At 58.9% G+C, this 27121-nt stretch overlaps 1 protein-coding gene across 1 annotated transcript; it reads left to right on the top strand.

The window, feature by feature from the left end:
* Positions 1-3636: 3636 nt before the first annotated feature.
* On the top strand, positions 3637-26815 carry LOC127587348 (myotubularin-related protein 11-like). Its single transcript, XM_052045612.1, has 16 exons — positions 3637-3783; positions 6033-6093; positions 8163-8299; positions 14907-14979; positions 15908-16038; positions 17561-17651; positions 17759-17909; positions 18046-18133; positions 18257-18342; positions 18480-18604; positions 18690-18768; positions 18954-19024; positions 20640-20812; positions 21827-21997; positions 22230-22493; positions 25518-26815. Exons 1-16 carry the CDS (start codon positions 3742-3744, stop codon positions 25947-25949), a joined length of 2175 nt encoding a protein of 724 aa, XP_051901572.1. The 5' UTR covers positions 3637-3741; the 3' UTR covers positions 25950-26815.
* The last annotated feature ends 306 nt before the right edge of the window (positions 26816-27121 follow it).

A 27121-nucleotide genomic window follows, 5' to 3' on the forward strand; every position in this document is an offset into this window, starting at 1 on the left:
AGATGTTGTGACTGATCCTCACTGACTGTGGTCTCCCGATAAGGAAGTCGAGGATCCAGTTGCAGAGGGAGGTACAGAGCACCAAGAAGCTTGATGATGAGCTTGGATGGGATGATTGTGTCGAACACCGAGCTGTAGTCAATGAACAGCAGCCTGACGTACGAGCTCCTGTTGTCCAGATGGTCCAGAGCAGAGTTAGGAGCCGGAGAACTTGCATCTGCCGTTGACCTGTTGTGGCAGGAGGCAAATTAGAGTGGATCCAGGTCATCTCTGAGGCAGGAGTTGATTCACGCCATAACCAACCTCTGGAAGCACTTCAGTGTGGCTGATGTAAGTGCTACCGGATGGTAGGCATCGAGGCAGGTCACCAGGTATCGCATAAGTGTTTCTGCCCTTTCAGACAAGAGTTCCACCCCACCAGTCTTCCATGGGTGAAAAATATCGGCACCAACAATCCTTTAAACAATTGGAGTCACATCTGCTGGGTGTCAACAGCCTCACTGAGGGAAATAGATCCTTACTGGCTTCTCATGATTTTATACACCATTAAATCTGCAGAGAGCTGTGGACACATCACAGAAACCAGCCTCCCCTCTGCGGACTCCGTCTACACTTCCCGCTGCCTCGGGGAAAGTAGCCGGCATAATCAAAGACCCCCACCCACACCGGACATTCTCTCTTCTCCCCTCTCCCATCGGGCAGAAGATACAAAAGCCTGAGAGCACGTACTACCAGGCTCAAGGACAGCTTCTACCCCGCTGTTATAGACTATTGAACAATAAGTTGGACTCTTGACCTCATAATCTACCCCGTCGTGGCCCTTGCACCTTATTGTCTGCCTGCACTGCACCTTCTCTGTAAAACACTACATTCTGCATTCTGTTATCTTTTTAGTACCTCGACGGACTTCTACATGGAATGATCTGCCTGGATGGCTCGCAGACAGAAGCTTCTCGCTGCACCTCGGTGCACGTGTCAAGAATAATAAACTAAACAGTGTTTCCGTCTCCACGGCATCTGCTCTCAAGATGAGGCCTCCCATCGCAGCACGTCTGAACTGTCCTTCTCCTTCAGGAAGTGCGGCTTCCCTTCGACTGTGGTCGATGGACTTCTCTCCCACATCCTCCTCTGTTTCTCTGACTCTCACGCTGCCTCCCTCCGGAGCGACTTCCCCTCGTCCTCAGTCCTGACGCGGAATTTCGACCCAAAGCATCGACAATTCCCCCTCCCACCCCACACAGACGCTCCCCGACCCGCGGCATCCCTCCGGCACATTGTTTGTTGCCCTGGATCCTCCTGTGTCGGACTGTGATCGTGTCCAACAGGCGGGGCAGGCTCGAGGGGCCGACTCTCACTGCTACTTTCTTGTGTAAAGGGAGGTGGCCCAGCCTGATCTCCCAGCACTGGGTCAGTGATGGGCTTCTGCCCCTTTCTCTGTTTGAAGACAAGATCTCTTTATTAGTCACGTGTACATCGAAACACACAGTGAAATACATCCTGTGCGTAGAGTGTTCTGGGGGCAGCCCGCAAGTGTCGCCAGGCTTCCGGTGCCAACATAGCATGCCCACAACTTCCTAACCCGTACATCTTTGGAATGTGGGAGGAAACCGGAGCACCCGGAGGAAACCCACGCAGACACAGGGAGAACGTACAAACTCCTTACAGACAGCGGCCGGAATTGAACCCGTGTCGCCGGCGCTATGATAGTGTTATGCTAACCGCTACACTACACTTTGAGCAGATAGTTCTGGACTCTCACCTCTTTCCGGGAGAAAACGTCAGTTCCTCACCTCCTTTCGAATTATTTTACCCCCTGTTTGGTTCTTTACCCTGTCGCAAGGGTCAAGTCGAGTTTATCGCCACGTGCACAAGTTCAGTGAGGTACAGGTGCAATGAAAAACCTGCTTGCAGCAGAATCACAGGCACCTCGGTACAGACAACACACACAACATAAATTATACTGTTCAGTGAAAAAAACTGTGCAAAACCTTAGTGCTAATAAAACAAAGACACAATCAGACATAAGTTGTGCAACAGGTGGTCTGTTGTGTTTCGTTGCTGAGGTGGGGTTAAGGATGTGCCGGTCGGTTCAAGAACCCAATGGTTGAAGGGAAGTTGCTGTTCCTGAACCTGGTGGTGGGGGACTTCAGGCTTCTGTACCTCCTGCCCGATGGGAGCTGTGAGCAGAGATGATGAGGATCCTTGATGGTAGATGCCACCTTCTTGAGTCAGCGTCTCCTGATAATGCTGTCAGTGGTGGGGAGGTCTGTGCCCGTGATGGACCCAGCTGTGTCCACTGCCCTCTGTGTTCCTGTGCGTTGGAATTGCCGTCCCAGACCGTGATGCAACCAGTCAGAATACTTTCAACAGTGCAGCTGTAGAATTTGTGTAAATCTACATAATTCTACATAATTTCAGTATCAGTATCAGAATCAGGGTTATTATCACTGACATATGTTGTGAAATGTGTCGTTTTGTGGCAGCCGTACAGTGCAAGCCCTAAATAGTGCAAGAGAGGAATAACGAGGTAGTGTTCACGGGTTCATGGACCGTTCAGACATCTGATGGCGGAGGGGAAGAAGCTGTTCCTGAATCATTGAGTGTGGGTCTTCAGGCTCCTGTACCTCCTCCCCGATGGTAGTAATGAGAAGAGGGCATGTCCCGGGTGGTGAGGGTCCTCAGTGATGGATGCTGCCCTCTTGAGGTACCATCTCTTGAGGATGTCCTCGATGGTGGGGAGGGTTGTGGCCGTGATGGAGCTGGCTGAGTCTACAACCCTCTGCAGCCTCTTGCGATTCTGTGCATTGGAGCCTCCATACCAGGCGGTGATGCAACCAGTCAGAATGTTCTCCACCGTACATCTGTAGAAATTTCCAGGAGTCTTTGGTGATGGACCGAATCTCCTCAAACTCCTAATGAAGTACAGCCACAGGCCTGCCTGCTTCGTGATTGCATCAATGTGTTGGGCCCAGGACAGATCCTCTGAGATGTTGATGCCCAGGAACTTGAAAGGAATTGTAGAATCTGGAGTATTTGGTGTCGTGCTAAATCTTCTGGAGCTCCTCAAACCCCAGAGCCACAGGCCTGCCTGCTTCGTGAGTGCATCCATGTGCTGGGCCCAGGACAGGTCGTCCGAGAAGTTCACGCCCAGGAGTTTGAAGCTGCCCACCCTGTCTGCCACCGGCCCACCGATGGGGACTGGCCCGTGGTCTCCCGACTTCCCTTTCCTGAACTCCTTCACAAATCCTTGTGCAAAAGCCAATTTTCACGGGCATTTGCACCCTGCGAACGTACGCCCACGATAATAATAAACTTGACCTTGACCTTGACCCAGTCCATTAAACACACCCCGGGTATTGCCCCTCCAGGCCTCCTCTGTGGTTTTTCCCTCCCATTTGCGGGGGGAAAGGACATCTCTGTGCCGCCTTCTGCAGTCGAATAGCCCGCCGTTTTATTGTCGGCCGACGGCAAGTTGCGGGGGCGGCCCCGTCCCTTGAAGAGGGACCTTCCCTTTCAGGGAGGCCGCGCCCCCTCGCGGCCATGCAGCGTGGCGCTCCGCTGGGAGAGGCCCCGCCCCCCCCGCGTGGCCCCGCCCCCGTGGAAGCCCCGCCCCCTCAGGGGGGCCCCGCCCCCTCCCCCCGCGGCTCCTGAAGCGGTGGCGCGGCCTCGGGCTGCAGGCTGAGGGGAGCCGCCGGGCGGGAGCAGCCGAGGCCCGGGCGCGGGGTCTGTCCCCTCCCCTCGATGATCGAGTCGGGAGCCGGCGGCCGGTGGAAGCGCAGCCCGGTGAGTGTCGGCCCGGGACCGGACACCCCCGCAACCCCCTCCCGTCAGCCCGGCCGGGACCCCCCCCCCCCCCCCCCCCCCCCGCCTCCCGTCAGCCCGGCCCGGGACCCCCCCCCCCCCGCCTCCCGTCAGCCCGCCCCGGGACCCCCCCCTCCCGTCAGCCCGGCCCGGGACCCCCACCCCCCCTCCCGTCAGCCCGGCCCGGGATCCCCCCCCCCCCTCCCGTCAGCCCGGCCCGGGACCCCCCCCCCCCCCATCCCGACAGCCCAGCCCGGGACCCCCCCCCCCCATCCCGACAGCCCAGCCCCGGAGCCCCCCACTCCCGATCACTGCCCCCTCCCCGGCCCCGGACCGGGACCGGGACAGGACCCCCCCACCCCTCCCCGTCACCCGGGACCCTCCTCCCGTCACCCCGGGACCGGGTCCCGGACCCCCCCCTCCCCATTCCGTTACCTGGGGACCGGTCCCCCCCTTCCGGATCACCGACCCGGGACCCCCCTCCGGTCACCCGGGACTGGGAACCCCCACACATCACCCCGGGACCCCCACCCCCCGTCAACGGGGACCGGTAACCCCCTTCCCGTCACACTAGCCCGGGACCCCCGCCCCCCCCCCCCATCCCGTCAACCAGGCTTAGGATCCCCCCCCCACCTGTCACACGGGACCCTCCTATTCTCATCACCAGGGACCAGGACCCCTGCCCCCATCACCCCGGGATGACACCCCGATCATTGCCCCCCCCCACCGTCACCCTGGGACTCTTTTCCCCACCCCTCCCCCCCGTCACATGGGGCTGGGGCCCACTGGTCACCACCCCCACCCCCGGGACCCCTGATCACATCCCGGGACCCCCGGTCACTTCACTCCCCCTTCTTGGGAGATCATCAGCCTGATTCCCCCACCTGGGACCCCGGTCACCCCACCTCCCCACACCCGGTCTGATGCCTCGGTCACCCCCGGTCTACCCCCACCCCCTAGCCTGAACCCCTGGTCACCCTAACTCCAGTCACCCAGCCCCATTAGGATCCTTGTTCATCACCCCCCATTACTCTCCCCTCCTCCTGACTGTGCCCCTAAATGCTCCTCCTGACCCCTCACTGACCCAAATCCCCCTCCTGACCACCCCCTCAATATCCATTGTGATCCCCCCATACCTCTTGCCCCCTTATCTCTACCCCTTTAAACCCAGCCCCTCATCCACAGATCCCCGACACTCCTGTTTACACCAAGCACTTAGCCCTGTCCCCCACCCCCCCCCATACTTCCCGTTGCCCCCCACCCCTCCTGATCCGAACCCAGCCCTGCTGCTCCCTGTACACTCGGACACTGCACTCCCCTGGGTGTGGGGCTGGTGTGTGTGTGTGTGTGTGTGTGTGTGTGCGTGTGTTTGAGCTCAGCACTGGAGCAAAGCCACGCACTGCTGTGTGTGTGACTCAGCTGCTAATGGTCAGACACTGTGCTTGAGACTGAAATAAGCTGTGTGAATTGCTGCTTTGTTTAGTCTGCTGGGCAGGCTAATGAGTGGATGACTTGCCCCAGAGGGAATGGGAGGTGTGGGTGTGTATCCAGCCCTGGTGTGGACTTTACCAGCACTGTTTTCACAGTTTAACTGCCAGGTATAATGGGAGCCTGATAACATTCCAACAGGAGTCACTGGGCAGTGATGGGGAGCAGGTACCCCGGCTGATTCCCCCTCTCTCTAACCCTGGGGTCACTGGGCAGTGATGGGGCACAGGAACCCCGGCTGATTCCCTGCCCCTCTCTCTCTCAGTCGTGTTTTGGTTAAAGTTCAGCCAGAATGTTGGAAATACTTTCCAGTGGGAATGAACACTCAGCCCATCCCGCCCCCAGCTCTGACAGAGAACTGAAACCCATCCAGGGTTCTTCCGTGTTCCTGAGTCCAAAGGTGACTGTGCTGGCAGAGCGCAGCACCTGTGTACAACACAGCTCTCTGCTCCCAGGCTGTGGTATGGCTGCTGAGATTATCTCAAGTATCATGTCTAAAGTTACTGGTGTGATGGTAGGAGAGTGAATTTTAGTAGTACTGGTGGGGACGGGTCTGTTGCTGTAACTGGACGAATATTCCTCCCCACCTCTCTATACCCAGTTGGTGAGGGAGCCTCTCCCACTGTGTGGCCGTTCTTCCCCCCACCCCCAGCCCCCACTCTGAGGTCTGCTATGATTGGTCACTCGGGATGGAGGGGCTGGTTTGGGTGAGGTGAAAGGTCACATGTCTCCGTCTGTTGCAGAAGGGAGCAGCCCCGCCGTCGGAGATGAACGACCGGCTGTCCGCGGTGAAGCTGTTACCCGGTAAGGAGGGTCCGTGCTGAGGGCGACTCGAGCTGCCTCTTGGGGAGGGGGTCAGGGTGTCTCCTTGTCCAACAGCCGGGGAGGGGTTGTTGGGGGAGAGGAGGGGTGGGAAGATCGGCAATATGTTGGGAGGCTTTGGGGGGGGGGGGTTACAGGGATGGGAGGAGGGGTGGGCGCAGAGGGGAGGATGGGGTGGAGGGAAGGGGACAGATACGGGGAGGGGGTGGGAGACAGGGAGGAGGGGGTTGATGGTGCAGGTGGGAAGCTGGGGAATGGGAGCCAGAGGGGGGAGGTGGAAACTCGAGGGGGAGGTGTTTGGGGGAGGAAGGCACCTGTTTGGGATGTTTTTCCCCTCCTCACCCTACCCCAGGGTGGCTCTGGGAGTTTCTGCGGGCTCCACCCTCTGACCCTGCACCGTGCTCTGTAATCAGGAGCCCACAGCCCCTCCCCTGCTGTCTCAGTGCCCCACCTTGATGACTGGGTGCCTGCCCCAACCCAGCTGTGTGTCAGACCACACCAGACCGCTGTGGCTTTCGGGACTGGGAGGGAAGTGGCTGTGAACTCGCTCTCTCTGTGGGATCCACCCTAAACGATCATGTACCCCTCCCCAACACAATTAGTATTAGTTTCCAAACCGTCCCACACCCATCCCGTCCCCGTGAGGACTGCCTCCCGCTCTGTCCTTCCTGAGTTTGTCCCGTTAATCGGATTCAAGGTCACTGTGCTCAGCTCGGCGCTGAGGGAGGGGAGGGGTCGCTGGGCGAGGGAGGGGAGGGGTCGCTGGGCAAGGGAGGAGCTGTGTCTCGTTTAACTGACACCCCCTCCCCATCGTGTTCTGCGGGGCAGAGATCCGTCACACTTCAGAGTCCATTATGGTGGAGTCCATTATCGCTGGTTTAGTGTTGTCACACGTACCGAGATACAGTGAGAAGGTTCTGTCTGAGTGCCGTACAGACAGATCATTCTGTACACAAGTACATCGAGGGAGTACAGAGAGAAACAGAATGCAGAATAAAGTGTTACAGTTACAGAGAAAGTGCCGTGCAGGCAGACAATAAGGTGTGAGGGTCACGACGAGGTAGATTGTGAGGTCAAGAGTCCATCTTGTCGTTCAGTAGTGTTACAACAGCGGGATAGAAGCCGTCCTTGAGCCTGGTGGTCGTCTTTCAGGCTTTTGTATCTTCCGCCCGATGGGAGGGGGGAGAGGAGAGAATGTCTGGGGTGGGTGGGGGTCTTTGATTATGCCGGCTGCTTTCCCGAGGCAGCGGGAAGTGTAGACAGTCTGCGGAGGGGAGGCTGGTGTCCGTGACATGCTGAACTGTGTCCGCACTGTTGAGCCGTTATCTCCCCCGGGTGCTCCGGTTTCCTCCCACATCCCAAATGACCTGTGGGTCGGGTGGGTTAATCGGCTGCTGTAAATTGTCCCCCTGGTGTGTGTGTGGGAGAATGGAGCAGTGGGGTGGGGATTTGAGAGGCAGGTGAGAGGTCACTGGGGATGTTGGAGGAGTGGGATTTGGACCTATTGTATAAGGTGAACTCTTGGTATTGGTTTACTATTGTCACTTGTACCGAGGTACAGTGAAAAACTTGTCTTACAAACCGATCGTACAGGTCAATTCATTACACAGTGCAGTTACATTGAGTCAGTACAGAGTGCATTGATGTAGTACAGGTAAAAACAATAACAGTGCAGAGTAAAGTGTCACGGCTACAGAGATCTCTCAATCTACCTCGTTATGACCTTGCACCTTATTGTCTGCCTGCACTGCACTTTCTCTGTAACTGTGACACTTTATTCTGCATTCTGCTTTCCTTCTATACTACCTCGATGTACTTGTGTACAGGATGATCTGTCTGGATGGCTCGCAGACAAAAACTACTCACCCTATCTCTGTGCGTGCGGCTATAGTAAGCCGATGGAGGGGAGGGTGGTTTGCGTGTCCGTGAGTGTGTCCCTGTCCCTCCATCCTCTCCCCATGACGTAGTGGGAGTTGGGGAGGGGGCAGCCGGTTCCTGTGCCTCTAACCGCTCCTCCCCCACCACCTCCCCACCCTTGTCTGTTCCTCCAGGGGAGAAGGTGAAGGGAGAAGCAGGCGTGAGGAGCTACGACTCCCCCCGGCTGCCGCGGAGCGCCGCTGCCACCGGGATCTTACTGTGCACCAACTTCCGAGTGGCCTTCGTCCCAGCCAGGATCGGGGAACCCCAGGTATGGACATCCGGAACCCCCCACCCAACCCCCCCCCCCCCTCCACCCTACAATCCCAGGCTTGGAGGGAGGGGGTAGGTGCCCCGTTGAAGGGGGTCCCTGCTGGCAGAGATGTATTGGTATTGGTTTATTATTGTCACTTGTACCGAGGTACAGTGAAAAACTTGTCTTGCAAACCGATCGTACAGGTCAATTCATTACACAGTGCAGTTACATTGAGTTAGTACAGAGTGCATTGATGTAGTACAGGTAAAAACAATAACAGTACAGAGTAAAGTGTCACAGCCACAGAGAAAGTGCAGTGCAATAAGGTGCAAGGTCACAACAAGGTAGATCGTGAGGTCAGAGTCCATCTCATTGTGTAAGGGAACCGTTCAATAGTCTTATCACAGTGGGGTAGAAGGTGTCCTTAAGTCTGGTGGTACGTGCCCTCAGGCTCCTGTGTCTTCTACTTGATGGGAGAGGAGATAAGAGAGAATTTCCCGTGTGGGTAGGGTCTTTGATTATGCTGGCTGCTACACCAAGGCAGCAAGAGGTAAAGACAGAGTCCAAGGAGGGGAGACTGGTGTCCGTGATGTGCTGGGCTGTGTCCACAACTCTCTGCAGTTTCTTGCGGTCCTGGGCAGAGCAGTTGCCGTACCAAGCTGTGATACATCCAGATAGGATGCTTTCTATGGTGCATCGGTAAAAGTTGGTGAGAGTCAAAGGGGACAAACCGAATTTCTTTAGCCTCCTGAGGAAGTACAGGCGCTGGTGAGCTTTCTTGGCCGTGGCATCTACGTGATTTGAGCAGGACAGACTGTTGGTGATGTTCACTCCCAGGAACTTGAAGCTCTCAACCCTCTCGACCTCTGCACCATTGATGCAGCTAGGTGCATGTACACTGCCCCCTTTCCTGAAGTCAATGACCAGCTCTTTAGTTTTATTGACATTGAGGGAAAGGTTGTTGTCATGACACCATTCCACTAAGCTCTCTATCTCCTTCCTGTACTCTGACTCATCGTTGTTTGAGATACGGCCTTCAACGGTGGTATCATCTGCAAACTTGTAGATAGAGTTAGAGCAGAATCTGGCCACACAGTCATGAGTGTATAGGGAATACAGTAGAGGGCTGAGGACGCAGCCTTGTGGGGCACCGGTGTTGAGAATAATCGTGCCGGAGGTATTGCTGCCTATCCTCACTGATTTTGGTCTGTTTGTTAGAGAGTCAAGGATCCAGTTACAGAGGAGGTGTTGAGTCCTAGGTCTCAGAGTTTGGTGACAAGCTTGCTTGGGATTATTGTATTGAAGGCAGAGCTGTAGTCAATAAACAACAGTCTAACATAGGTGTCTTTGCCATCCAGATGCTCCAGAGCTGTGTAGGGCCAAGGAGATGGCATCCGCTGTAGACCTGTTTCGCCAATAGGCGAATTGCAATGGGTCCAGGTTGTCTGGTAGGCTGGAGTTGATGTGTGCCGTGACCAGCCTCTCAAAGCACTTGATGGTGGTGGATATCAGAGCCACTGGTTGGTAGTCATTGAGGCATGTTACCTTGCTTTTCTTTGGTACCGGGATGATAGTGGTCTCCTTAAAACAGGAGGGAACCTGAGATTGAAGCAGGGAGAGGTTGAATATGTCTGCAAATACTTCTGCCAGCCGATCAGCACAAGATCTGAGCACACGGCCCGGGACACCATCTGGGCCAGGTGCTTTCCTCGTGTTCACTCTCTGGAAGACTGATCTTACGTCCTCCACTGTGATCGCAGGTTCAGCTGCGTTGGTGGCTGTCAGGGTGGGTGGTGACAATCCACTTCCCTTCTGTTCAAAACACGCGTAGAATGCGTTAAGTTCATCAGGAAGGGATGCGCTGTTGTTAACTGTGCAGCCTGTCTTCATCTTGTAGCCTGTTATTGGCATGTAAGCCCTGCCATAACTGGCGGCTGGTCAGGGACATCATCCCCTGTCTGGGGCAAGTTTTTTCCACAGAGAGCGGTGGGTGCCTGGAACGGACTGCCGGCGTGGGGGTGCAGATACGATCGAGGGGTTTAAGAGGCTGTTAGACACATGAACGTGCAGGGAGTGGAGAGATGTGGATTGTGCACAGGCAGAAGGGATGTAGTTTAATTCAGCGCCATGTCCAGTCCAGCGCAGACACGGTGGGTGGGCAGACCTGTTCCTGCGCTGGACTGTCGGATCACGTGCCTCACCTGCCCCACAGCAGCAGGTAGGGCAGCCACCCAGCAGATCCGGACGTGGTCCCGACCTCTGTGTGGACGTTCTCCCTGTGACTACATGGGTTTCCCCCCTTTCTCTCTCTCTCAGTGTCCGTCCCCCCCCCCACCACAACCCACGGGTGCCCAGGTAAGGTGATCGGGCGGGCTAATCTGTGTCAGAGCCGGCATGGGTTCGGTGGGGTGGAACAGCCTGCTCCGAAATGGCGAGGAAGAGGTGAGGTTCTCACTGCTGTGGGACACCAGCCCTTCCCACCTCCGCATTTTCTGTGACACTGCTTCCTTCCTGTGTGGTGACCGGCGGTCACTGTCACCTGACCAGCACTGTGCCTCCAAGTATCTCCTCTACTTGTCTGTCTCTGTCTCTGTCTCTGTCTCTGTCTCTGTCTCTGTCTCTCTCTCTCTCTCTGTCTGTCTGTCTGTCTGTCTGTCTGTCTCTCTCTCTCTCTCTCTCTCTCTGTGTCTCTGTCTCTGTCTCTGTCTCTCTCTCTCTATGTGTGTGTCTCTCTCTCTGTCTCTCTCTCTGTCTGTCTCTCTCTCTGGTCTCAGGATGCATCCTTTCCCTTGGTGATACCCCTTGGTGACATGATTTATTAGTGCTCCCCAGCAAAACGACCTCCCACCACCTCTGCCCCCTGCCTCCTCACCCCAGAGTTTCCTTTCTTGCTCTTTGCCATACAATGATGTTGCTGACCTCTCCCTCGTTAAACCTTGTGTTACAAACCCCTTCACAGGTAAAGCTTCAGTCTCCCAAATCCCCATCCACTGTGTCACCCAATCAGTAAATACCGATAGGGGTCGAGGGAGCGCTGATGAACAGGGGCACCTTGGGTGGCGCAGCGGGTAAAGTCGCTGCCTCAGCGCCGGAGACCCGGGTTTGATCCCGACCTCCGGCGCTGTGAGTGTGTGTGGAGTTTGCACGTTCTCCCTGTGTCTGTGTGGGTTTTCTCTGGTTTCCCCCAGTTGCTCGTCGGTGTTTGGGCAAGGGGGAGAATCTGGGGATGGGGGGGGATGGGTGTCAATGGGTCAGTACAGACTTGCTGGGCCAAAGGGCCTGTGTCTCTGCTGTGACCAAGTCCATAGATCCCTGAGAAAGACAGCGCAGACCCATAGGGCTCGTTCCACATTCTGGGGGGGTGGGGGGGAGTCTTGCCCCTCGGGTCCCATTCAAATCTTTCCCCTCTCACCTTAAACCCATGCCCTCTAGTTTTAGACTCCCCCCCCTACCATGGGGGGGGAAGGGAAAGACTGACCCTCCACCTTATCGACGCCCTTATGATTTTATAAACCTCGCCCCTCGGCCTCTGACGCTCTGGCGGAAAACAGTCCCAGCCTCCCCTCGTAACCGGAGCCTTCCAGTCCCGGGGGACGACCCCGTGAGTATTTCCCACACCCTCTCCGGAATACAAGAGCCGGGGCATTGAACAGAAAACTGGGATCTGAAATAAAAACCGAAAATGCTGGAAGAACCCCGAGTTGGGACGTCCCGTTTCTCCCCCCTTCACAGAACACCGGTCAGACCGCACCTGGAGTACTGTGTGCAGTTCTGGTCGCTGCACCATAGGATGTGGTTGTACTGGAGAGATTCGCCAGGATGTTGCCTGGATTGGAGGACTTTAATTATGGGGAGAGATTGGAGAGGCTGGGCTTGGTTTCCCTGGAGTGAAGGAAGCTGAGGGGTGACCTAATGGGGGTGTATAAGATTGAGGGGTGGGGGGGGGGTAGGTAGGGTAGATGGTAAATACCTTTCCCCCATGGCCAGAGGTATCTAAAAGAAGAGGGCGTAGGTTTAAGGTGACGGTAGGAAGTTTGGAGGGGATATTTTCCCCAGAGGAAGGCTAGAATCTGGTACTGTCCAAGGAGGTGAGGGAGACGGATCCTCTCTTAAGAGGAATCTGGATGAGCCCCTGAATTGGGAGATAAATTGGTTGTCCTGAGGTACAGTGAGAAACTTTGCTTTGCATGCCGTCCATACAGATCATTTCATCACATCAGCGCATCGAAGTAGTGTAAGGGAAAACAATAACAGAATGCAGAATAAAGTGTTACAGTTACAGAGAAAGTGCAGTGCAGGCAGACAATAAGGTGCAAGGTCCACGACGAGGTAGATTGTGAGGTCAAGAGTCCATCTTGTCATGCTAGGGATCCATTCAATAGTCTTATAACAGCAGGTTAGAAGCTGTCCCTGAGCCTGGTGGTACGTGCTTTCAGGCTTTTGTATCTTCTGCCCAATGGGAGGGGGAGAAGAGAGAATGTCCGGGGTGGGTGGGGTCTTTGATTATGTCGGCTGCTTTACCGAGGCAGCGAGAAGTGTAGACAGAGTCCACGGAGGGGAGGCTGGTGTCCGTGATGCGCTGGGCTGTGTCCATAACTCTCTGCAGTTTCTTGCGGTCCCAGGCAGAGCAGTTGCCGTCCCAAGCCGTGATACATCTGGATTGGATGCTTTCTGTGGTGCATCGAAAGGGGACACACTGAATTTCTTTAGCCTCCTGAGGAAGTAGAGGCGCTGGTGAGCTTTCTTGGCCGTGGCGTCTACGTGGTTGGACCAAGACAAGATCCTAGGATCTTGAAGCTCTCAACCCTCTCAACCTCAGCACCGTCGATGTAAACAGGAGCATGTGCACCGCCACCTTCCTGAAGTCAATGACCAACTCTTTTTTTTTGTTTTGCTGACATCAAGGGAAAGATTGTTGTCATGACACCATGTCACTAAGCTCTCTGCCTCCTTCCTGTACTCTGACTCATCGTTGTTTGAGATACGGCCTACAATGATCGTATCATCTGCAAACTTGTAGATGGAGTTAGAGCAGAATCTGGCCACACAGTTGTGAGTGTACAGGGAGTAGAGTAGAATCAGATTGATCATCACTCACTTGGATTACGTGAAATTTGTTGTTTTGCAAAGACACAAAAATGACTATAAATTGCAAAAAAAAAAGAATAAGGAGATACTGTTCATGGACTGTTCAGAAATCTGATGGCGGAGGGGAAGAAGCTGTTCCTGAATCGTTGAGTGTGGGTCTTCAGGCTCCTGTACCTCCTCCCCGATGGTAGTAACGAGCAGAGGGCATGTCCCGGGTGGTGAGGGTCCTCGGTGGTGGATGCTGCCTTCTTCGAGATGTCCTCGATGGTGGGGAGGGTTGTGCCCGTGATGGAGCTGGCTGAGTCTACAACCCTCTGCAGCCTCTTGCGATCCTGTGCATTGGAGCCTCCATACCAGGCGGTGATGCAACCAGTCGGAACGCTCTCCGCCGAAACCTGTGAGTCTTTGGTGCCAGACCGAATCTCCTGAGGAGGGAGAATGGCCCAGGCTTGGGTACAAGGGTCAGTATGAGCGTTGTGGGCCAAAGGGCCTGGTTCTGTGCTGTTCTGACCCTCCGCTGCTGAGGCAGAGTTGCCGTCCAGTCCCAGGAGCAGCCAGCCCTGTCGCTGATCTGCCTCAAGTGTGGAGAGCTCCATAAACACAACTGAGGCAAGTCGGTGAGCCGTGCCTGAGTCCTTCAGGGGAAGTACTTCACTTGGTGACAGCGCCTTCGGGACGTCCTGAACTGCAGGGCGCACTGGGACATTCTGTGCCTTGAGTTGACCGGGAGTTTCTGTTCTTGAACAAGGAGGCTTTGCAGTGAAGATTTCACTGTTGACTCCTGGGGTTAACGGCACTATGACCAGCACCGTCTGAAGCTCAGAGGGACGAGAGGTGGTCTTATCGAAAGCTTCTGGGGTGGAGGAGGGAGGGTGGGGGGTAAATTCAGAGAGAAACATCCTCCTAATGAGTATCTGGAATGAGGATATTGTATCCCAGGGCGGGAGGTTCCCCACCAGAGGTGGGCCAGAGGAGGATTTTGGTTCCATTCGTATAGCAAGGGAACAGTCCCTTTGGCCCACCGTCTGTGTGTGCACATTTGCACCGATCCCATTTTACTCCCATCCAACTCCCCCCCCCTCCCCCCGATTCGACCCCTCACCCTCACACCGGGGGGGGGGGGCGACTTACAGCGGCCGATTAACCCACCGACCCCGCATGTCATTGGGACCGTGGGAGGGAAACCCAGGCGGACACGGGGAGAAGGCACAAACAAACTCGTGTGTGCACACACAGACACACGTCGTGATTGAACCAGGTCTCTCTCTCTGTCTGTCTCTCTCTCTCTGTCTGTCTGTCTGTCTCTCTCTGTCTCTCTCTCTCTCTGTCTCTCTGTCTCACAGAGCAGTGGAGGTCGGGATCGAACCGGGAACCTTGCAGTGATGAGGCAGGTGCTTCTATCCACCGCTCCCCTGTGGATGGAGAGCGGTGGGATGGCTGGGGCGCGAGGTTTCCGGGGGGGGGGGGGTGGAGGGCATCTCCGTGCTCTGACCCCATCCTGTCAGTGATTGGTTCCCTCTTTGCCCCCTGTCAGGTACTGGACGCTGGGACTGCCCCCCTGGGGTTGGACGAGGTGGCCTTGTCTTGCATCGAGAGGCTGGTGGCAGGTGAGTGCAGAGGGGGAGAATTGCCACCACTCCAGGTCCCCCAGGCCCTTTGGCCCATCCTGCCTCAGCTAGCTCCCTTTTGGGCCAAGCTCCCCAACCAACCCCCACCCCCCCACTACCTTTCTGTTTGGCCCCCCACCAACCTCCATACCTATGCCCCGTTCTCCCCCCGCCACTCGGGTCACTTGGCTACCCCGTCTCTGAGGGTCCCATCGTTGGAAACCAGGATCATCCCCCTCCTACCAAATATGGTGTGGGAGACCCTTGGGCCCACCCAGGAACACCAGGCTCTCCCACTGGGTCCACCCTGCTCGTCCTCAGGGAGTGAGGGAGGGGGACTTCCACGTCCCTCTGTGTCGTCTCTGCACACCCTCCCCCCCTGCCCCCAGGGTCATCATCCTGGGACCAGGGGGCTGGACAAGGGGTCACCTAGAGTCCCACCTCTGTGGCACAGTTGGGGGGGGGAGGTGGGGTGAGGATCTCCCGGGGTCCTGCTAGGGAGGGGAGGGAGTGGGGAGGGTGCTGCCCCCCCCAACCCCAAACCTGACTCTCCCCTCCACCTCTCCATCTGATACCCTCTAACCCCAGGGGGCAACAGGGCCTCCTGTTCGCTGAGGGGGGGGGGAAGGGGGTTGGGAGCTGAGACAGGGCGGAGGGGAGGGTTTGGGTTGGGGGCGGAGGGGAGGGGTTTGGGTTGGGGGTGGGGTTGGGGGCAGAGGGGAGGGGCTGGGTCGGGGTCGGAAGGGAGGGACAGGGTTGGGGGCAGAGGGGAGAGGTTTGGGTTGGGGGTGGGGAGGGGTGGGGTTGGGGGTCAGAGGGGAGGAGTTTGGGTTGGGGGTCAGAGGGGAGGGGTGGGGTTGGGGGGCAGAGGGGAGGAGGGTCCCAGTGCGTCGGACCCACCAGTTTAACCCCCCCGCCTGTGTTTCAGTGGGCAGCTCGCGCAGTAAGGTGCTGACTGCATCCTCCAGCCTCAAGTTCCACCCCGAGGAACTGGTCCTGCACTGCCGGGACCTCCGGGTCCTGCACTTCCTGATGGAGCCCGACCCCCGCACACGGCAGGTACTCTTCCCCTCCCTCTCGCCCCTTCCCTCCCTCCTCCCTTTCCCCTGTGTAACTGTACAGAGTCAGTTTATTCAGGGGGAGGGTCACTGTAACTGTAGAGTCACTGTTTATACAGGGGGAGGGTCACTGTAACTGTACAGTCGCAGTTTATACAGGGGGAGGGTCACTGTAACTGTACAGTTGCTGTTTATACAGGGGGAGGGTCACTGTGTAACTGTACAGTCGCTGTTTATACAGGGGGAGGGTCACTGTGTAACTACAGTCGCTGTTTATACAGGGGGAGGGTCACTGTGTAACTGTACAGTCGCTGTTTATACAGGGGGAGGGTCACTGTGTAACTACAGTCGCTGTTTATACAGGGGGAGGGTCACTGTGTAACTACAGTCGCTGTTTATACAGGGGGAGGGTCACTGTGTAACTGTACAGTCGCTGTTTATACAGGGGGAGGGTCACTGTGTAACTACAGTCGCTGTTTATACAGGGGGAGGGTCACTGTGTAACTGTACAGTCGCTGTTTATACAGGGGGAGGGTCACTGTGTAACTACAGTCGCTGTTTATACAGGGGGAGGGTCACTGTGTAACTACAGTCGCTGTTTATTCAGGGGGAGGGTCACTGTGTAACTGTACAGTCGCTGTTTATACGGGGGGAGGGTTACTGTGTAACTGTACAGAGTCAGTTTATTCAGGGGGAGGGTCACTGTAACTGTAGAGTCACTGTTTATACAGGGGGAGGGTCACTGTAACTGTACAGTCGCAGTTTATACAGGGGGAGGGTCACTGTAACTGTACAGTCGCTGTTTATACAGGGGGAGGGTCACTGTAACTGTAGAGTCGCTGTTTATACAGGGGGAGGGTCACTGTGTAACTGTACAGTCGCTGTTTATACAGGGGGAGGGTCACTGTGTAACTACAGTCGCTGTTTATACAGGGGGAGGGTCACTGTGTAACTGTACAGTCGCTGTTTATACAGGGGGAGGGTCACTGTGTAACTACAGTCGCTGTTTATACAGGGGGAGGGTCACTGTGTAACTACAGTCGCTGTTTATACAGGGGGAGGGTCACTGTGTAACTACAGTCGCTGTTTATACAGGGGGAGGGTCACTGTGTAACTGTACAGTCGCTGTTTATACAGGGGGAGGGTCACTGTGTAACTACAGTCGCTGTTTATACAGGGGGAGGGTCACTGTGTAACTACAGTCGCTGTTTATACAGGGGGAGGGTCACTGTGTAACTGTACAGTCGCTGTTTATACAGGGGGAGGGTCACTGTGTAACTGTACAGTCGCTGTTTATACAGGGGGAGGGTCACTGTGTAACTACAGTCGCCGTTTATACAAGGGGAGGGTCACTGTGTAACTGTACAGTCGCTGTTTATACAGGGGGAGGGTCACTGTGTAACTACAGTCGCTGTTTATACAGGGGGAGGGTCACTGTGTAACTACAGTCGCTGTTTATTCAGGGGGAGGGTCACTGTGTAACTGTACAGAGTCACTGTTTCAAAAGTCGTGCATTTCCACAGATAATCACCCTGATTGCTCAGAGTTGTCGACCGGAGTCTCCCCGGGATCTGTTTGTGTTCGATTACGCTCTGGAAATGTCCGCCAACAGTGGTTAGTGTCGTGGTGTGTGATCGGTGAGAAAGAACCGTGCTTGCGGTGTGATTCATCCGTTCAAATGGAAGTGTTGTGTGAACCTGTGCCTGTCCCTGTGTCCGCAGCTTCCCCCCGGTATGGCACTGAGTTTGAGGACGACTTCTCCCGGACACGGTTGTTTGAGTCACACTTGGACTGGGAGAATGAGCTGGAGAGGACAGAAGCCCGGGGCTGGAGGGTGAGCCTCGTCAATGAACGGTTCGAAGTATCGGCCAGGTACGGTCACTGAGTGCTGTCACGCACCACGACACTGGTGGATGTATCCCCGTCCCCAGCGGTACCATGCCCCGGTGTTGCACAGCGACGGACCCGTCCCACACACAGACTGACACCCCCGGTTTGTTGTCCGCAGCCTCTCCAAGTACCTGGTGGTTCCCCGGAAGATTCTCGACCTGGACATCAAAGCCTTGTCTGCCCTGTTCACCGCGGGACGGATCCCAGTGAGTACTGAGCTGGAGCGGTGGGGGGTGTGTGTGGGTCTGGGGCGGTGGGGGGGGCGCGGTGGGGGCTGTGTATGGGTGCGCTGCCTGCCCGCTGTAACTCCTGTCCTGTCCTCCCTGCAGTGCTGGCACTGGCACCACGCGGGCAGCAACCTGCTGAGGATGGGCACCTTCCAGAGCACCAGCTACGCCCAGAGGGACGGCCTCAGGTAGGTGCTGGGGAACCGGGAGGGTGGTGGTGCCACGGGGTGTTGCAGTCCCGTCGCCTTCCCACCCGTGCTGCGGGCCTTGCCTGTCTGTCTGTCTCCCTCTCGCTCTGACGGCTGCCGGTTCTCCGTCCCTGCAGGAAGCTGGAGGAGCTGGTGTCCGGGGGGCACAGCCGGCTGGTGATCGCCGACCTGGGGGAGGAGCTGCCGAGCCCAGCCGACATCCAACAGGCCTACAGCCGGCTCCGATCCCTCTGCACCTGTGGTAAGCCCCTCCCTCCCTCCCTCCTCTCTCGCTCCCTCCCTCCCGATCGCCCTCCCTCGCTCACTGGCTTCCCTCTGCCTCACAGAGCTGCCTGGAGCGGCGAGGGACGGGGACGAGAGGTGGCTGTCGTCACTGGAGTCCACACGCTGGCTGGAGTATGTCAGGTATGGAGGGCAGTCGCCATGGGGCGCAGCGGGGGGGTGGGGGGGGAGCGGTGTGGTGTGAGTGGGTGGGGAGGGGGTGCTGGAGGGCAGGGCAGGGGCGTCAGAGAGGGTGGGGATCGTGGGAGGGGGGCGTGGGGATCGGGGGAGCCGCGTGGGGTCCTGACGTCTGTGTCTCTGTCCTGCAGGCTGTGCTTGAAGAAGGCGACCGAGGTGGCAGCCCTGCTGTGGAACCAGAGGCTGACCGTCACACTGCAGGGTGAGCTCTCCGTAGGGGCCGGGACCCCCTCCCTCTCCCCAGGACCACCTCCCTCTCCCAGGGATCCCCCCCAACCCTCACGGGACCCCCTCCCGCTCCCTGGGGCCTCCTCACTCTCAGTGGTCTGGAAACCTCCCCCCTCCTTCCTTCCCCCCCCTCCCCCCCCTCCTCCTCCCTGGGACACCCCCTCCCCCCTCACTGTGTGGGTCGTGTTTTCTCCCCCCAACCCCTGGATCATCCCCTCTCACTGAGCAATGGGCCCCTCCCTCTGTCTGGGAACCCCCTCCCCTTGGGACCACCCCTCCATCTCCCTGTGACCCCTCCTCTCATTGGTAAGCAGTTCCCCCCACCCCCTCCGCCTCTCCTTGGGACCCCTCCTTCCTGTCACCGAGGGACGAGACCCCTCTCTCTCCTTCTGGGACCCCTCCTCTGACAGAGGGTGGGCTTCGGCTGGTCTCTCATCTCTCCGTGGGGGTTAGGGTGGGGACGGGTCCTCCTCCCTTGGGGAGGGTTCCCTCCTCTCCCTGGGGTGTGGATGGGGGTGGGGAGGTGTCACCCCCGTCAGTGGGTGGGTGTCAGACAGACGTCCCACACCGCTGACCCCGTCTCTGGTGTTCAGAACCAGGTCTGTAGTTTTGCAGCAGCTGTACAATGAAAGGCATAAAATGACTATTAACTTCCAAAGTTAATAACTGGTGTAAAAGAGGAATAACGAGGCAGTGTTCATGATAGTGGAGGGGAAGAAGCTGTTCCTGAATCATTGAGTGTGGGTCTTCAGGCTCCAGTACCTCCTCCCCGATGGTAGTAACGTGAAGAGGGCATGTCCCGGGTGGTGAGGGTCCTCAGTGATGGATGCCACCTTATTGAGGCACCGCCTCTTGAAGACGTCCTCGGTGGTGGGGAGGGTTGTGCCCGTGATGGAGCTGGCTGAGTCTACAACCCTCTAGCGATCCTGTGAGTTGGACCCTCCGTACCAGGCGGTGATGCAACCGGTCAGAATGCTCTCTGCCGAACATCTGTGGAAATTTGCAGGAGGCTTTGGAGACGGACCGAATCTCCTCAAACTCCTAACGAAGTAGAGCCACTGGCGTGCCTCCTTCGTTTTGGACCCAAGATAGATCCTCTGAGATGTTGACGCCCAGGAACTTGAAGCTGCTCACCCTTTCTACCGCTGACCCCTCAATGAAGATGGGTGTGTGTTCTCCCCACTTTCCCTTCCTGAAGTCCACAATCACTTCCTCGGTCTTGCTGACGTTGAGTGCGAGGTTGTCCTTGTGACACCAGTCAACCAGCCGATCTATCTCACTCCTGTACATCGCCATCTGAGATTCTGCCAACACGAATGGTGTTCTCAGCAAATTTATAGATGGCGTTTGAGCTGTGCCGAGCTACAGTCATGAGTGTGGAGCAGTGGGCTAAGCACGCAACCTTGAGGTGCACCTGAGTTGATTGTCAGCGAGGAGGAGATGTTATTACCGATCCACGCTGACTGTGGTCTCCTGATAAGGAAGTCGAGGATCCAGTTGCAGAGGGAGGTGCAGAGGCCCAGGTTTTGAAGCTTGGTGATTAGTACTGAGGGGATGACGGTGTTGAACGCCGAGCTGTTTTCCCCCAGAGTCGGACGATCGGGACCTGTCCTGCCTGGTGGCATCTCTGGTTCAGCTGATCCTGGACCCCCAGAGCCGAACCCTGCCTGGTTTCCAGAGCCTGGTGCAGAAGGAGTGGGTGTCGGCTGGGCACCGCTTCAGTGACCGCTTCAACCTGCTGCGGACCACCGAGAGGGAAGAGGTGGGTCCCACCAATGGTGCGGAGGGAGCTACACCCTGTGTCTGACCCCGGGAGTGTGTGATGGGACGGTGCGGAGGGAGCTACACCCTGTGTCTGACCCCGGGAGTGTGTGATGGGACGGTGCGGAGGGAGCCTCACCCTGTGTCCGACCCCGGGAGTGTGTGGTGGGATGGTGCGGAGGGAGCCTCACCCTGTGTCTGACCCCGGGAGTGTGTGGTGGGATGGTGCGGAGGGAGCCTCACCCTGTGTCCGACCCCGGGAGTGTGTGACGGGACGGTGCGGAGGGAGCCTCACCCTGTGTCCGACCCCGGGAGTGTGTGACGGGACGGTGCGGAGGGAGCCTCACCCTGTGTCTGACCCCGGGTGTGTGTGACGGGACGGTGCGGAGGGAGCCTCACCCTGTGTCTGACCCCGGGAGTGTGTGACGGGACGGTGCGGAGGGAGCCTCACCCTGTGTCCGACCCCGGGAGTGTGTGGTGGGACGGTGCGGAGGGAGCCTCACCCTGTGTCTGACCCCGGGAGTGTGTGACGGGACGGTGCGGAGGGAGCCTCACCCTGTGTCCGACCCCGGGAGTGTGTGGTGGGACGGTGCGGAGGGAGCCTCACCCTGTGTCTGACCCCGGGAGTGTGTGACGGGACGGTGCGGAGGGAGCCTCACCCTGTGTCTGACCCCGGGAGTGTGTGACGGGACGGTGCGGAGGGAGCCTCACCCTGTGTCCGACCCCGGGAGTGTGTGACGGGACGGTGCGGAGGGAGCCTCACCCTGTGTCTGACCCCGGGAGTGTGTGAAGGGACGGTGCGGAGGGAGCTTCACCCTGTGTCTGATCCCGGGAGTGTGTGCCGGGACGGTGTGGAGGGAGCTTCACCCTGTGTCTGACCCCGGGAGTGTGTGCCGGGACGGTGTGGAAGGAGCCTCACCCTGTACACACTAACCTGTGCCGTGAGAGAGCTTATTTTCCAGCACTGCCGCACCTTTGCTGTCAGTGTTACAGCTAAACCATGGTGTCTCCCCAGTCCCCAGTGTTCCTGCTCTTCCTGGACTGTGTCTGGCAGTTGTTGGGCCACCACCCATTCTCCTTCGAGTTCACGGACACCTACCTGCTGGCCATCCGCAACAGTACTCACATCCCGCTGTCTGGGACCTTCCTCTTCAACTGCTGCCGGGACCAGCTCAGGACTCAGCAGGTACGGACCCTCTGACAACCTCTCGGCCCCCTCACACCCGTGTGTGTGTGTGTGTGTGTGTCTCTCCCCCCCTTTCTCTGTGCATCTTGTGTGTGTGTCTCTCTCTCTCACTCTCACTCACTCCCTGTGTCTGTCTCTCACTCTCTGTGTCTGTCTCTGTCTGGGTGACCAATGCTGTCTGCCACCACTCCCTGCTCCCACGGACTCACTGTGCCTCTCCCTCCCTCCCCAGGCCCCCTGCAGTGAGCCGCCGTCCCCGCTCTCTCTGCTCTCCAATGGCTGGCCCCGCACCGGCGAGGTGGTGCCCGAGGAACAGGTGGTGCTGAAGGGGGGCTACTTCACCCGGAAGGAAACGTCCTGCCCCCTGCCCTCCGTCTGGGACTGGTCACTCCACTACTCCCGGGAGCAGCAGCTGCAGTTCCAGAATGCCCTGTACACCAAGGAGGCCCAGAGCCCAGTGCACAACAGGACGGCAGAGCAGTGCACCTCTCCCCAGGTGAGTGTGGAACAGGGTTGGAGGGAGGGGGAATCAGCTGGGGTTCGGGCTCCCCGTCACTGCCCAGTGACCCCGGGGTTAGAGAGAGGGAGGGGGGAATCAGCCGGGGTTCGGGCTCCCCGTCACTGCCCAGTGACCCCGGGGTTAGAGAGAGGGAGAGGGGAAGCAGCCGGGGTTCGGGCTCCCCGTCACTGCCCAGTGACCCCGGGGTTAGAGAGTGGGGGGGAATCAGCCGGGGTTCGGGCTCCCCGTCACTGCCCAGTGACCCCGGGGTTAGAGAGAGGGAGAGGGGAATCAGCCGGGGTTCGGGCTCCCCGTCACTGCCCAGTGACCCCGGGGTTAGAGAGAGGGGATATCAGCCAGGATTCCTGCTCCCCATCACTGCCCAGTGACCCCAGGGTTAGAGAGAGAGGGGAGGGAATCAGCTGGGATTCCTGCTCCCCGTCACTGCCCAGTGACCCCAGGGTTAGAGAGAGGGGGGGAATCAGCCGGGGTTCCTGCCCCCCGTCACTGCCCAGTGACCCATGGGGTTAGAGAGAGGGGGGGAATCAGCCGGGGTTCCGGGCTCCCCGTCACTGCCCAGTGACCCCGGGGTTAGAGAGAGGGGGGGAATCAGCCGGGGTTCCTGCCCCCCGTCACTGCCCAGTGACCCCGGGGTTAGAGAGAGAGGGGGAATCAGCCGGGGTTCCTGCCCCCCATCACTGCCCAGTGACCCCGGGGTTAGAGAGAGAGGGGGGAATCAGCCGGGGTTCGGGCTCCCCGTCACTGCCCAGTGACCCCGGGGTTAGAGAGAGAGGGGGGAATCAGCCGGGGTACCGGGCTCCCCGTCCCTGCCCAGTGACCCCGGGGTTAGAGAGAGGGGGGGAATCAGCCGGGGTTCGGGCTCCCCGTCACTGCCCAGTGACCCCGGGGTTAGAGAGAGGGGGGGAATCAGCCGGGGTTCGGGCTCCCCGTCACTGCCCAGTGACCCCGGGGTTAGAGAGAGGGGGGGAATCAGCCGGGGTTCGGGCTCCCCGTCACTGCCCAGTGACCCCGGGGTTAGAGAGAGGGGGGAATCAGCCGGGGTTCGGGCTCCCCGTCACTGCCCAGTGACCCCGGGGTTAGAGAGAGGGGGGGAATCAGCCGGGGTTCGGGCTCCCCGTCACTGCCCAGTGACCCCGGGGTTAGAGAGAGGGGGGGAATCAGCCGGGGTACCTGCCCCCCGTCCCTGCCCAGTGACCCCGGGGTTAGAGAGAGGGGGGGAATCAGCCGGGGTTCGGGCTCCCCATCACTGCCCAGTGACCCCGGGGTTAGAGAGAGGGGGGGAATCAGCCGGGGTTCCTGCTCCCCGTCACTGCCCAGTGACCCCGGGGTTAGAGAGAGGGGGGGAATCAGCCGGGGTTCGGGCTCCCCGTCACTGCCCAGTGACCCCGGGGTTAGAGAGGGAGGGGGAATCAGCCGGGGTTCCTGCCCCCCGTCACTGCCCAGTGACCCCGGGGTTAGAGAGGGAGGGGGAATCAGCCGGGGTTCCTGCCCCCCGTCACTGCCCAGTGACCCCGGGGTTAGAGAGAGGGGGGGAATCAGCCGGGGTTCGGGCCCCCCGTCCCTGCCCAGTGACCCCGGGGTTAGAGAGAGGGGGGGAATCAGCCGGGGTACCTGCCCCCCGTCCCTGCCCAGTGACCCCGGGGTTAGAGAGAGGGGGGGAATCAGCCGGGGTTCCTGCCCCCCGTCCCTGCCCAGTGACCCTGGGGTTAGAGAGAGGGGGGGAATCAGCCGGGGTTCGGGCTCCCCGTCACTGCCCAGTGACCCCGGGGTTAGAGAGAGGGGGGGAATCAGCCGGGGTTCCTGCCCCCCGTCACTGCCCAGTGACCCCGGGGTTAGAGAGAGGGGGGGAATCAGCCGGGGTTCCTGCCCCCCGTCACTGCCCAGTGACCCCGGGGTTAGAGAGAGGGGGGGAATCAGCCGGGGTTCGGGCTCCCCGTCACTGCCCAGTGACCCCGGGGTTAGAGAGAGGGGGGGAATCAGCCGGGGTACCTGCCCCCCGTCCCTGCCCAGTGACCCCGGGGTTAGAGAGAGGGGGGGAATCAGCCGGGGTTCGGGCTCCCCGTCACTGCCCAGTGACCCCGGGGTTAGAGAGAGGGGGGGAATCAGCCGGGGTTCGGGCTCCCCGTCACTGCCCAGTGACCCCGGGGTTAGAGAGAGGGGGGGAATCAGCCGGGGTTCGGGCTCCCCGTCACTGCCCAGTGACCCCGGGGTTAGAGAGAGGGGGGGAATCAGCCGGGGTTCGGGCTCCCCGTCACTGCCCAGTGACCCCGGGGTTAGAGAGAGGGGGGGAATCAGCCGGGGTTCGGGCTCCCCGTCCCTGCCCAGTGACCCCGGGGTTAGAGAGAGGGGGGGAATCAGCCGGGGTACCTGCCCCCCGTCCCTGCCCAGTGACCCCGGGGTTAGAGAGAGGGGGGGAATCAGCCAGGGTTCGGGCTCCCCATCACTGCCCAGTGACCCCGGGGTTAGAGAGAGGGGGAATCAGCCGGGGTTCCTGCTCCCCGTCACTGCCCAGTGACCCCGGGGTTAGAGAGGGGGGGAATCAGCCGGGGTTCCTGCTCCCCGTCACTGCCCAGTGACCCTTGGGTTGGGGGAATCAGCCGGGGTTCCTGCCCCCCGTCACTGCCCAGTGACCCCGGGGTTAGAGAGAGAGGGGGAATCAGCCGGGGTTCCTGCCCCCCGTCACTGCCCAGTGACCCCGGGGTTAGAGAGAGGGGGGGAATCAGCCGGGGTTCGGGCTCCCCGTCCCTGCCCAGTGACCCCGGGGTTAGAGAGAGGGGGGGAATCAGCCGGGGTACCTGCCCCCCGTCCCTGCCCAGTGACCCCGGGGTTAGAGAGAGAGGGGGAATCAGCCGGGGTTCGGGCTCCCCGTCACTGCCCAGTGACCCCGGGGTTAGAGAGAGGGGGGGAATCAGCCGGGGTTCGGGCTCCCCGTCCCTGCCCAGTGACCCCGGGGTTAGAGAGAGGGGGGGAATCACTCTAATTTTTGCCCTTCTGTTCCAGGATGATCTGCGCCCCTGGAGGTCCGTGCATCTCCTGACGAAAGGCGGCCTCCTCCCTGCCCAGCCCCTGCCCTGGAAGATCCCGTCCGTGTCCCGGAGACTGGCCAAGTGGAGCCGCTCGCTGGAGAGCCTGTTGGACCCTGAGCCGGAGCCGGGGAGGGAACCCCTGTGTCCCTCCCTCTCCCCCGCCACCCTCCCCTTGCCCTCTCTCCCCCTCCCGGCCGCTGCCCTGGCCCTGTGGCGGGGCTGCTACCTGCGCTGGGAGCGGCCCCCACCCCCCGGGACGTCCCAAGCCCAGCTCGGGGACCTCTGGGCCGAGGTCCGCTCGCTAGGCCGCAGGTTGCGGTCCGAGGCCCCTGCCAACGGGCCCTGTCGCCCTGGCAACCGGGCCTCCCCCATCGCCATGGATACCCCTGGCTACCCCAAGCGGTAACCCCAAACCACCCCCCCCACACCCCACCAGCACCCGAATCTCTTAAAGGGACTGCGCCCCCCCCTGCCCAGTTGTTTTGGGATGATGGCCTGTTTGGTTGCCAGGCAACTGTCTTGCCTTCCCCCTTTGCAGTATTATGGGATGTTTGGGGTGGAGGAGTTGGGGTTTTGCCCTGTTTGTCCTCTGGGTCCAAAACTGGACAGAATCCGTCCCCCAGACCAACGAGTCGGGGGTCGGTGTGGCTTAACCCTCTCCCGGGGCCCTTTTTGTCCCCCCCCCTCCCCCTTGCCCTTCACAGGGAAGGGGTTCGCTCGTTTCCAGACAGTGTTTCAAGGGGCCCCTCCTTCCCCACCACTCCACCCAAGCCAGTTGCAATAAGGTGATGCCCAGCTACCCTGGGCCCCACCCCGGGTGAATTGCCCCATTTTCCACCCCCTCCATCCTGGTTGCAGACAGCCCCTCCACTGCAGCGCTCGGCTTTTCCCGAATCATCCTTCGCTCTATCCCCCCTCCCTCCCCACTCGCAGCTCCAGGCCCGGCAGTGATGCCTCTCGTGGCTGAATAGCCACACGATGCTCTCTTCCGGGACTTGCGGCCAAGGTACTCGGGTGGTGTGAAGGGGGGTGGGGTGGGTGGAGGATGAATCGGGGACCCCAGTCTCCCCTCCCTCCGGTTCTGTGGCGTTGGGACTTGCTGGCTTCCGATCTCGCCGTTTGCCACGTGTCGTCGGACGCTGGAGCTCAGTGTGGAGTGACTGGGAGTTGGGGGGAGGGAGGTGTGAGAGGGGATTGCTGTATATATTTTGTAATCCGATTTATTTCTAATATTTTTTGTCACAAGAATAAAATATAGTTTTAACACCAGGTGAAGCTGACTGGGATTTATCCTTTGTAAAATTGACCGTACAGGGTAGTGGAACGTTGTCATATAGAATAACAGGTCCCCGGCAGCGGGTCAGGGGCTGGGATCTGATCCAGGGGTTCAGGGGGCTTATATATAGAATTACAGGTCCCCGGGAGCGGGTTACAGGCTGGGATCTGATCCAGGGGTTCGGGGGGTTTATATATAGAATAACAGGTCCCCGGCAGCGGGTCAGGGGCTGGGATCTGATCCAGGGGTTCGGGGGGTTTATATATAGAATAACAGGTCCCCGGCAGCGGGTTACGGGCTGG

The sequence above is a fragment of the Pristis pectinata genome, chromosome 40 (assembly GCF_009764475.1).
Source record: "Pristis pectinata isolate sPriPec2 chromosome 40, sPriPec2.1.pri, whole genome shotgun sequence".
Taxonomy (NCBI): domain Eukaryota; kingdom Metazoa; phylum Chordata; class Chondrichthyes; order Rhinopristiformes; family Pristidae; genus Pristis; species Pristis pectinata.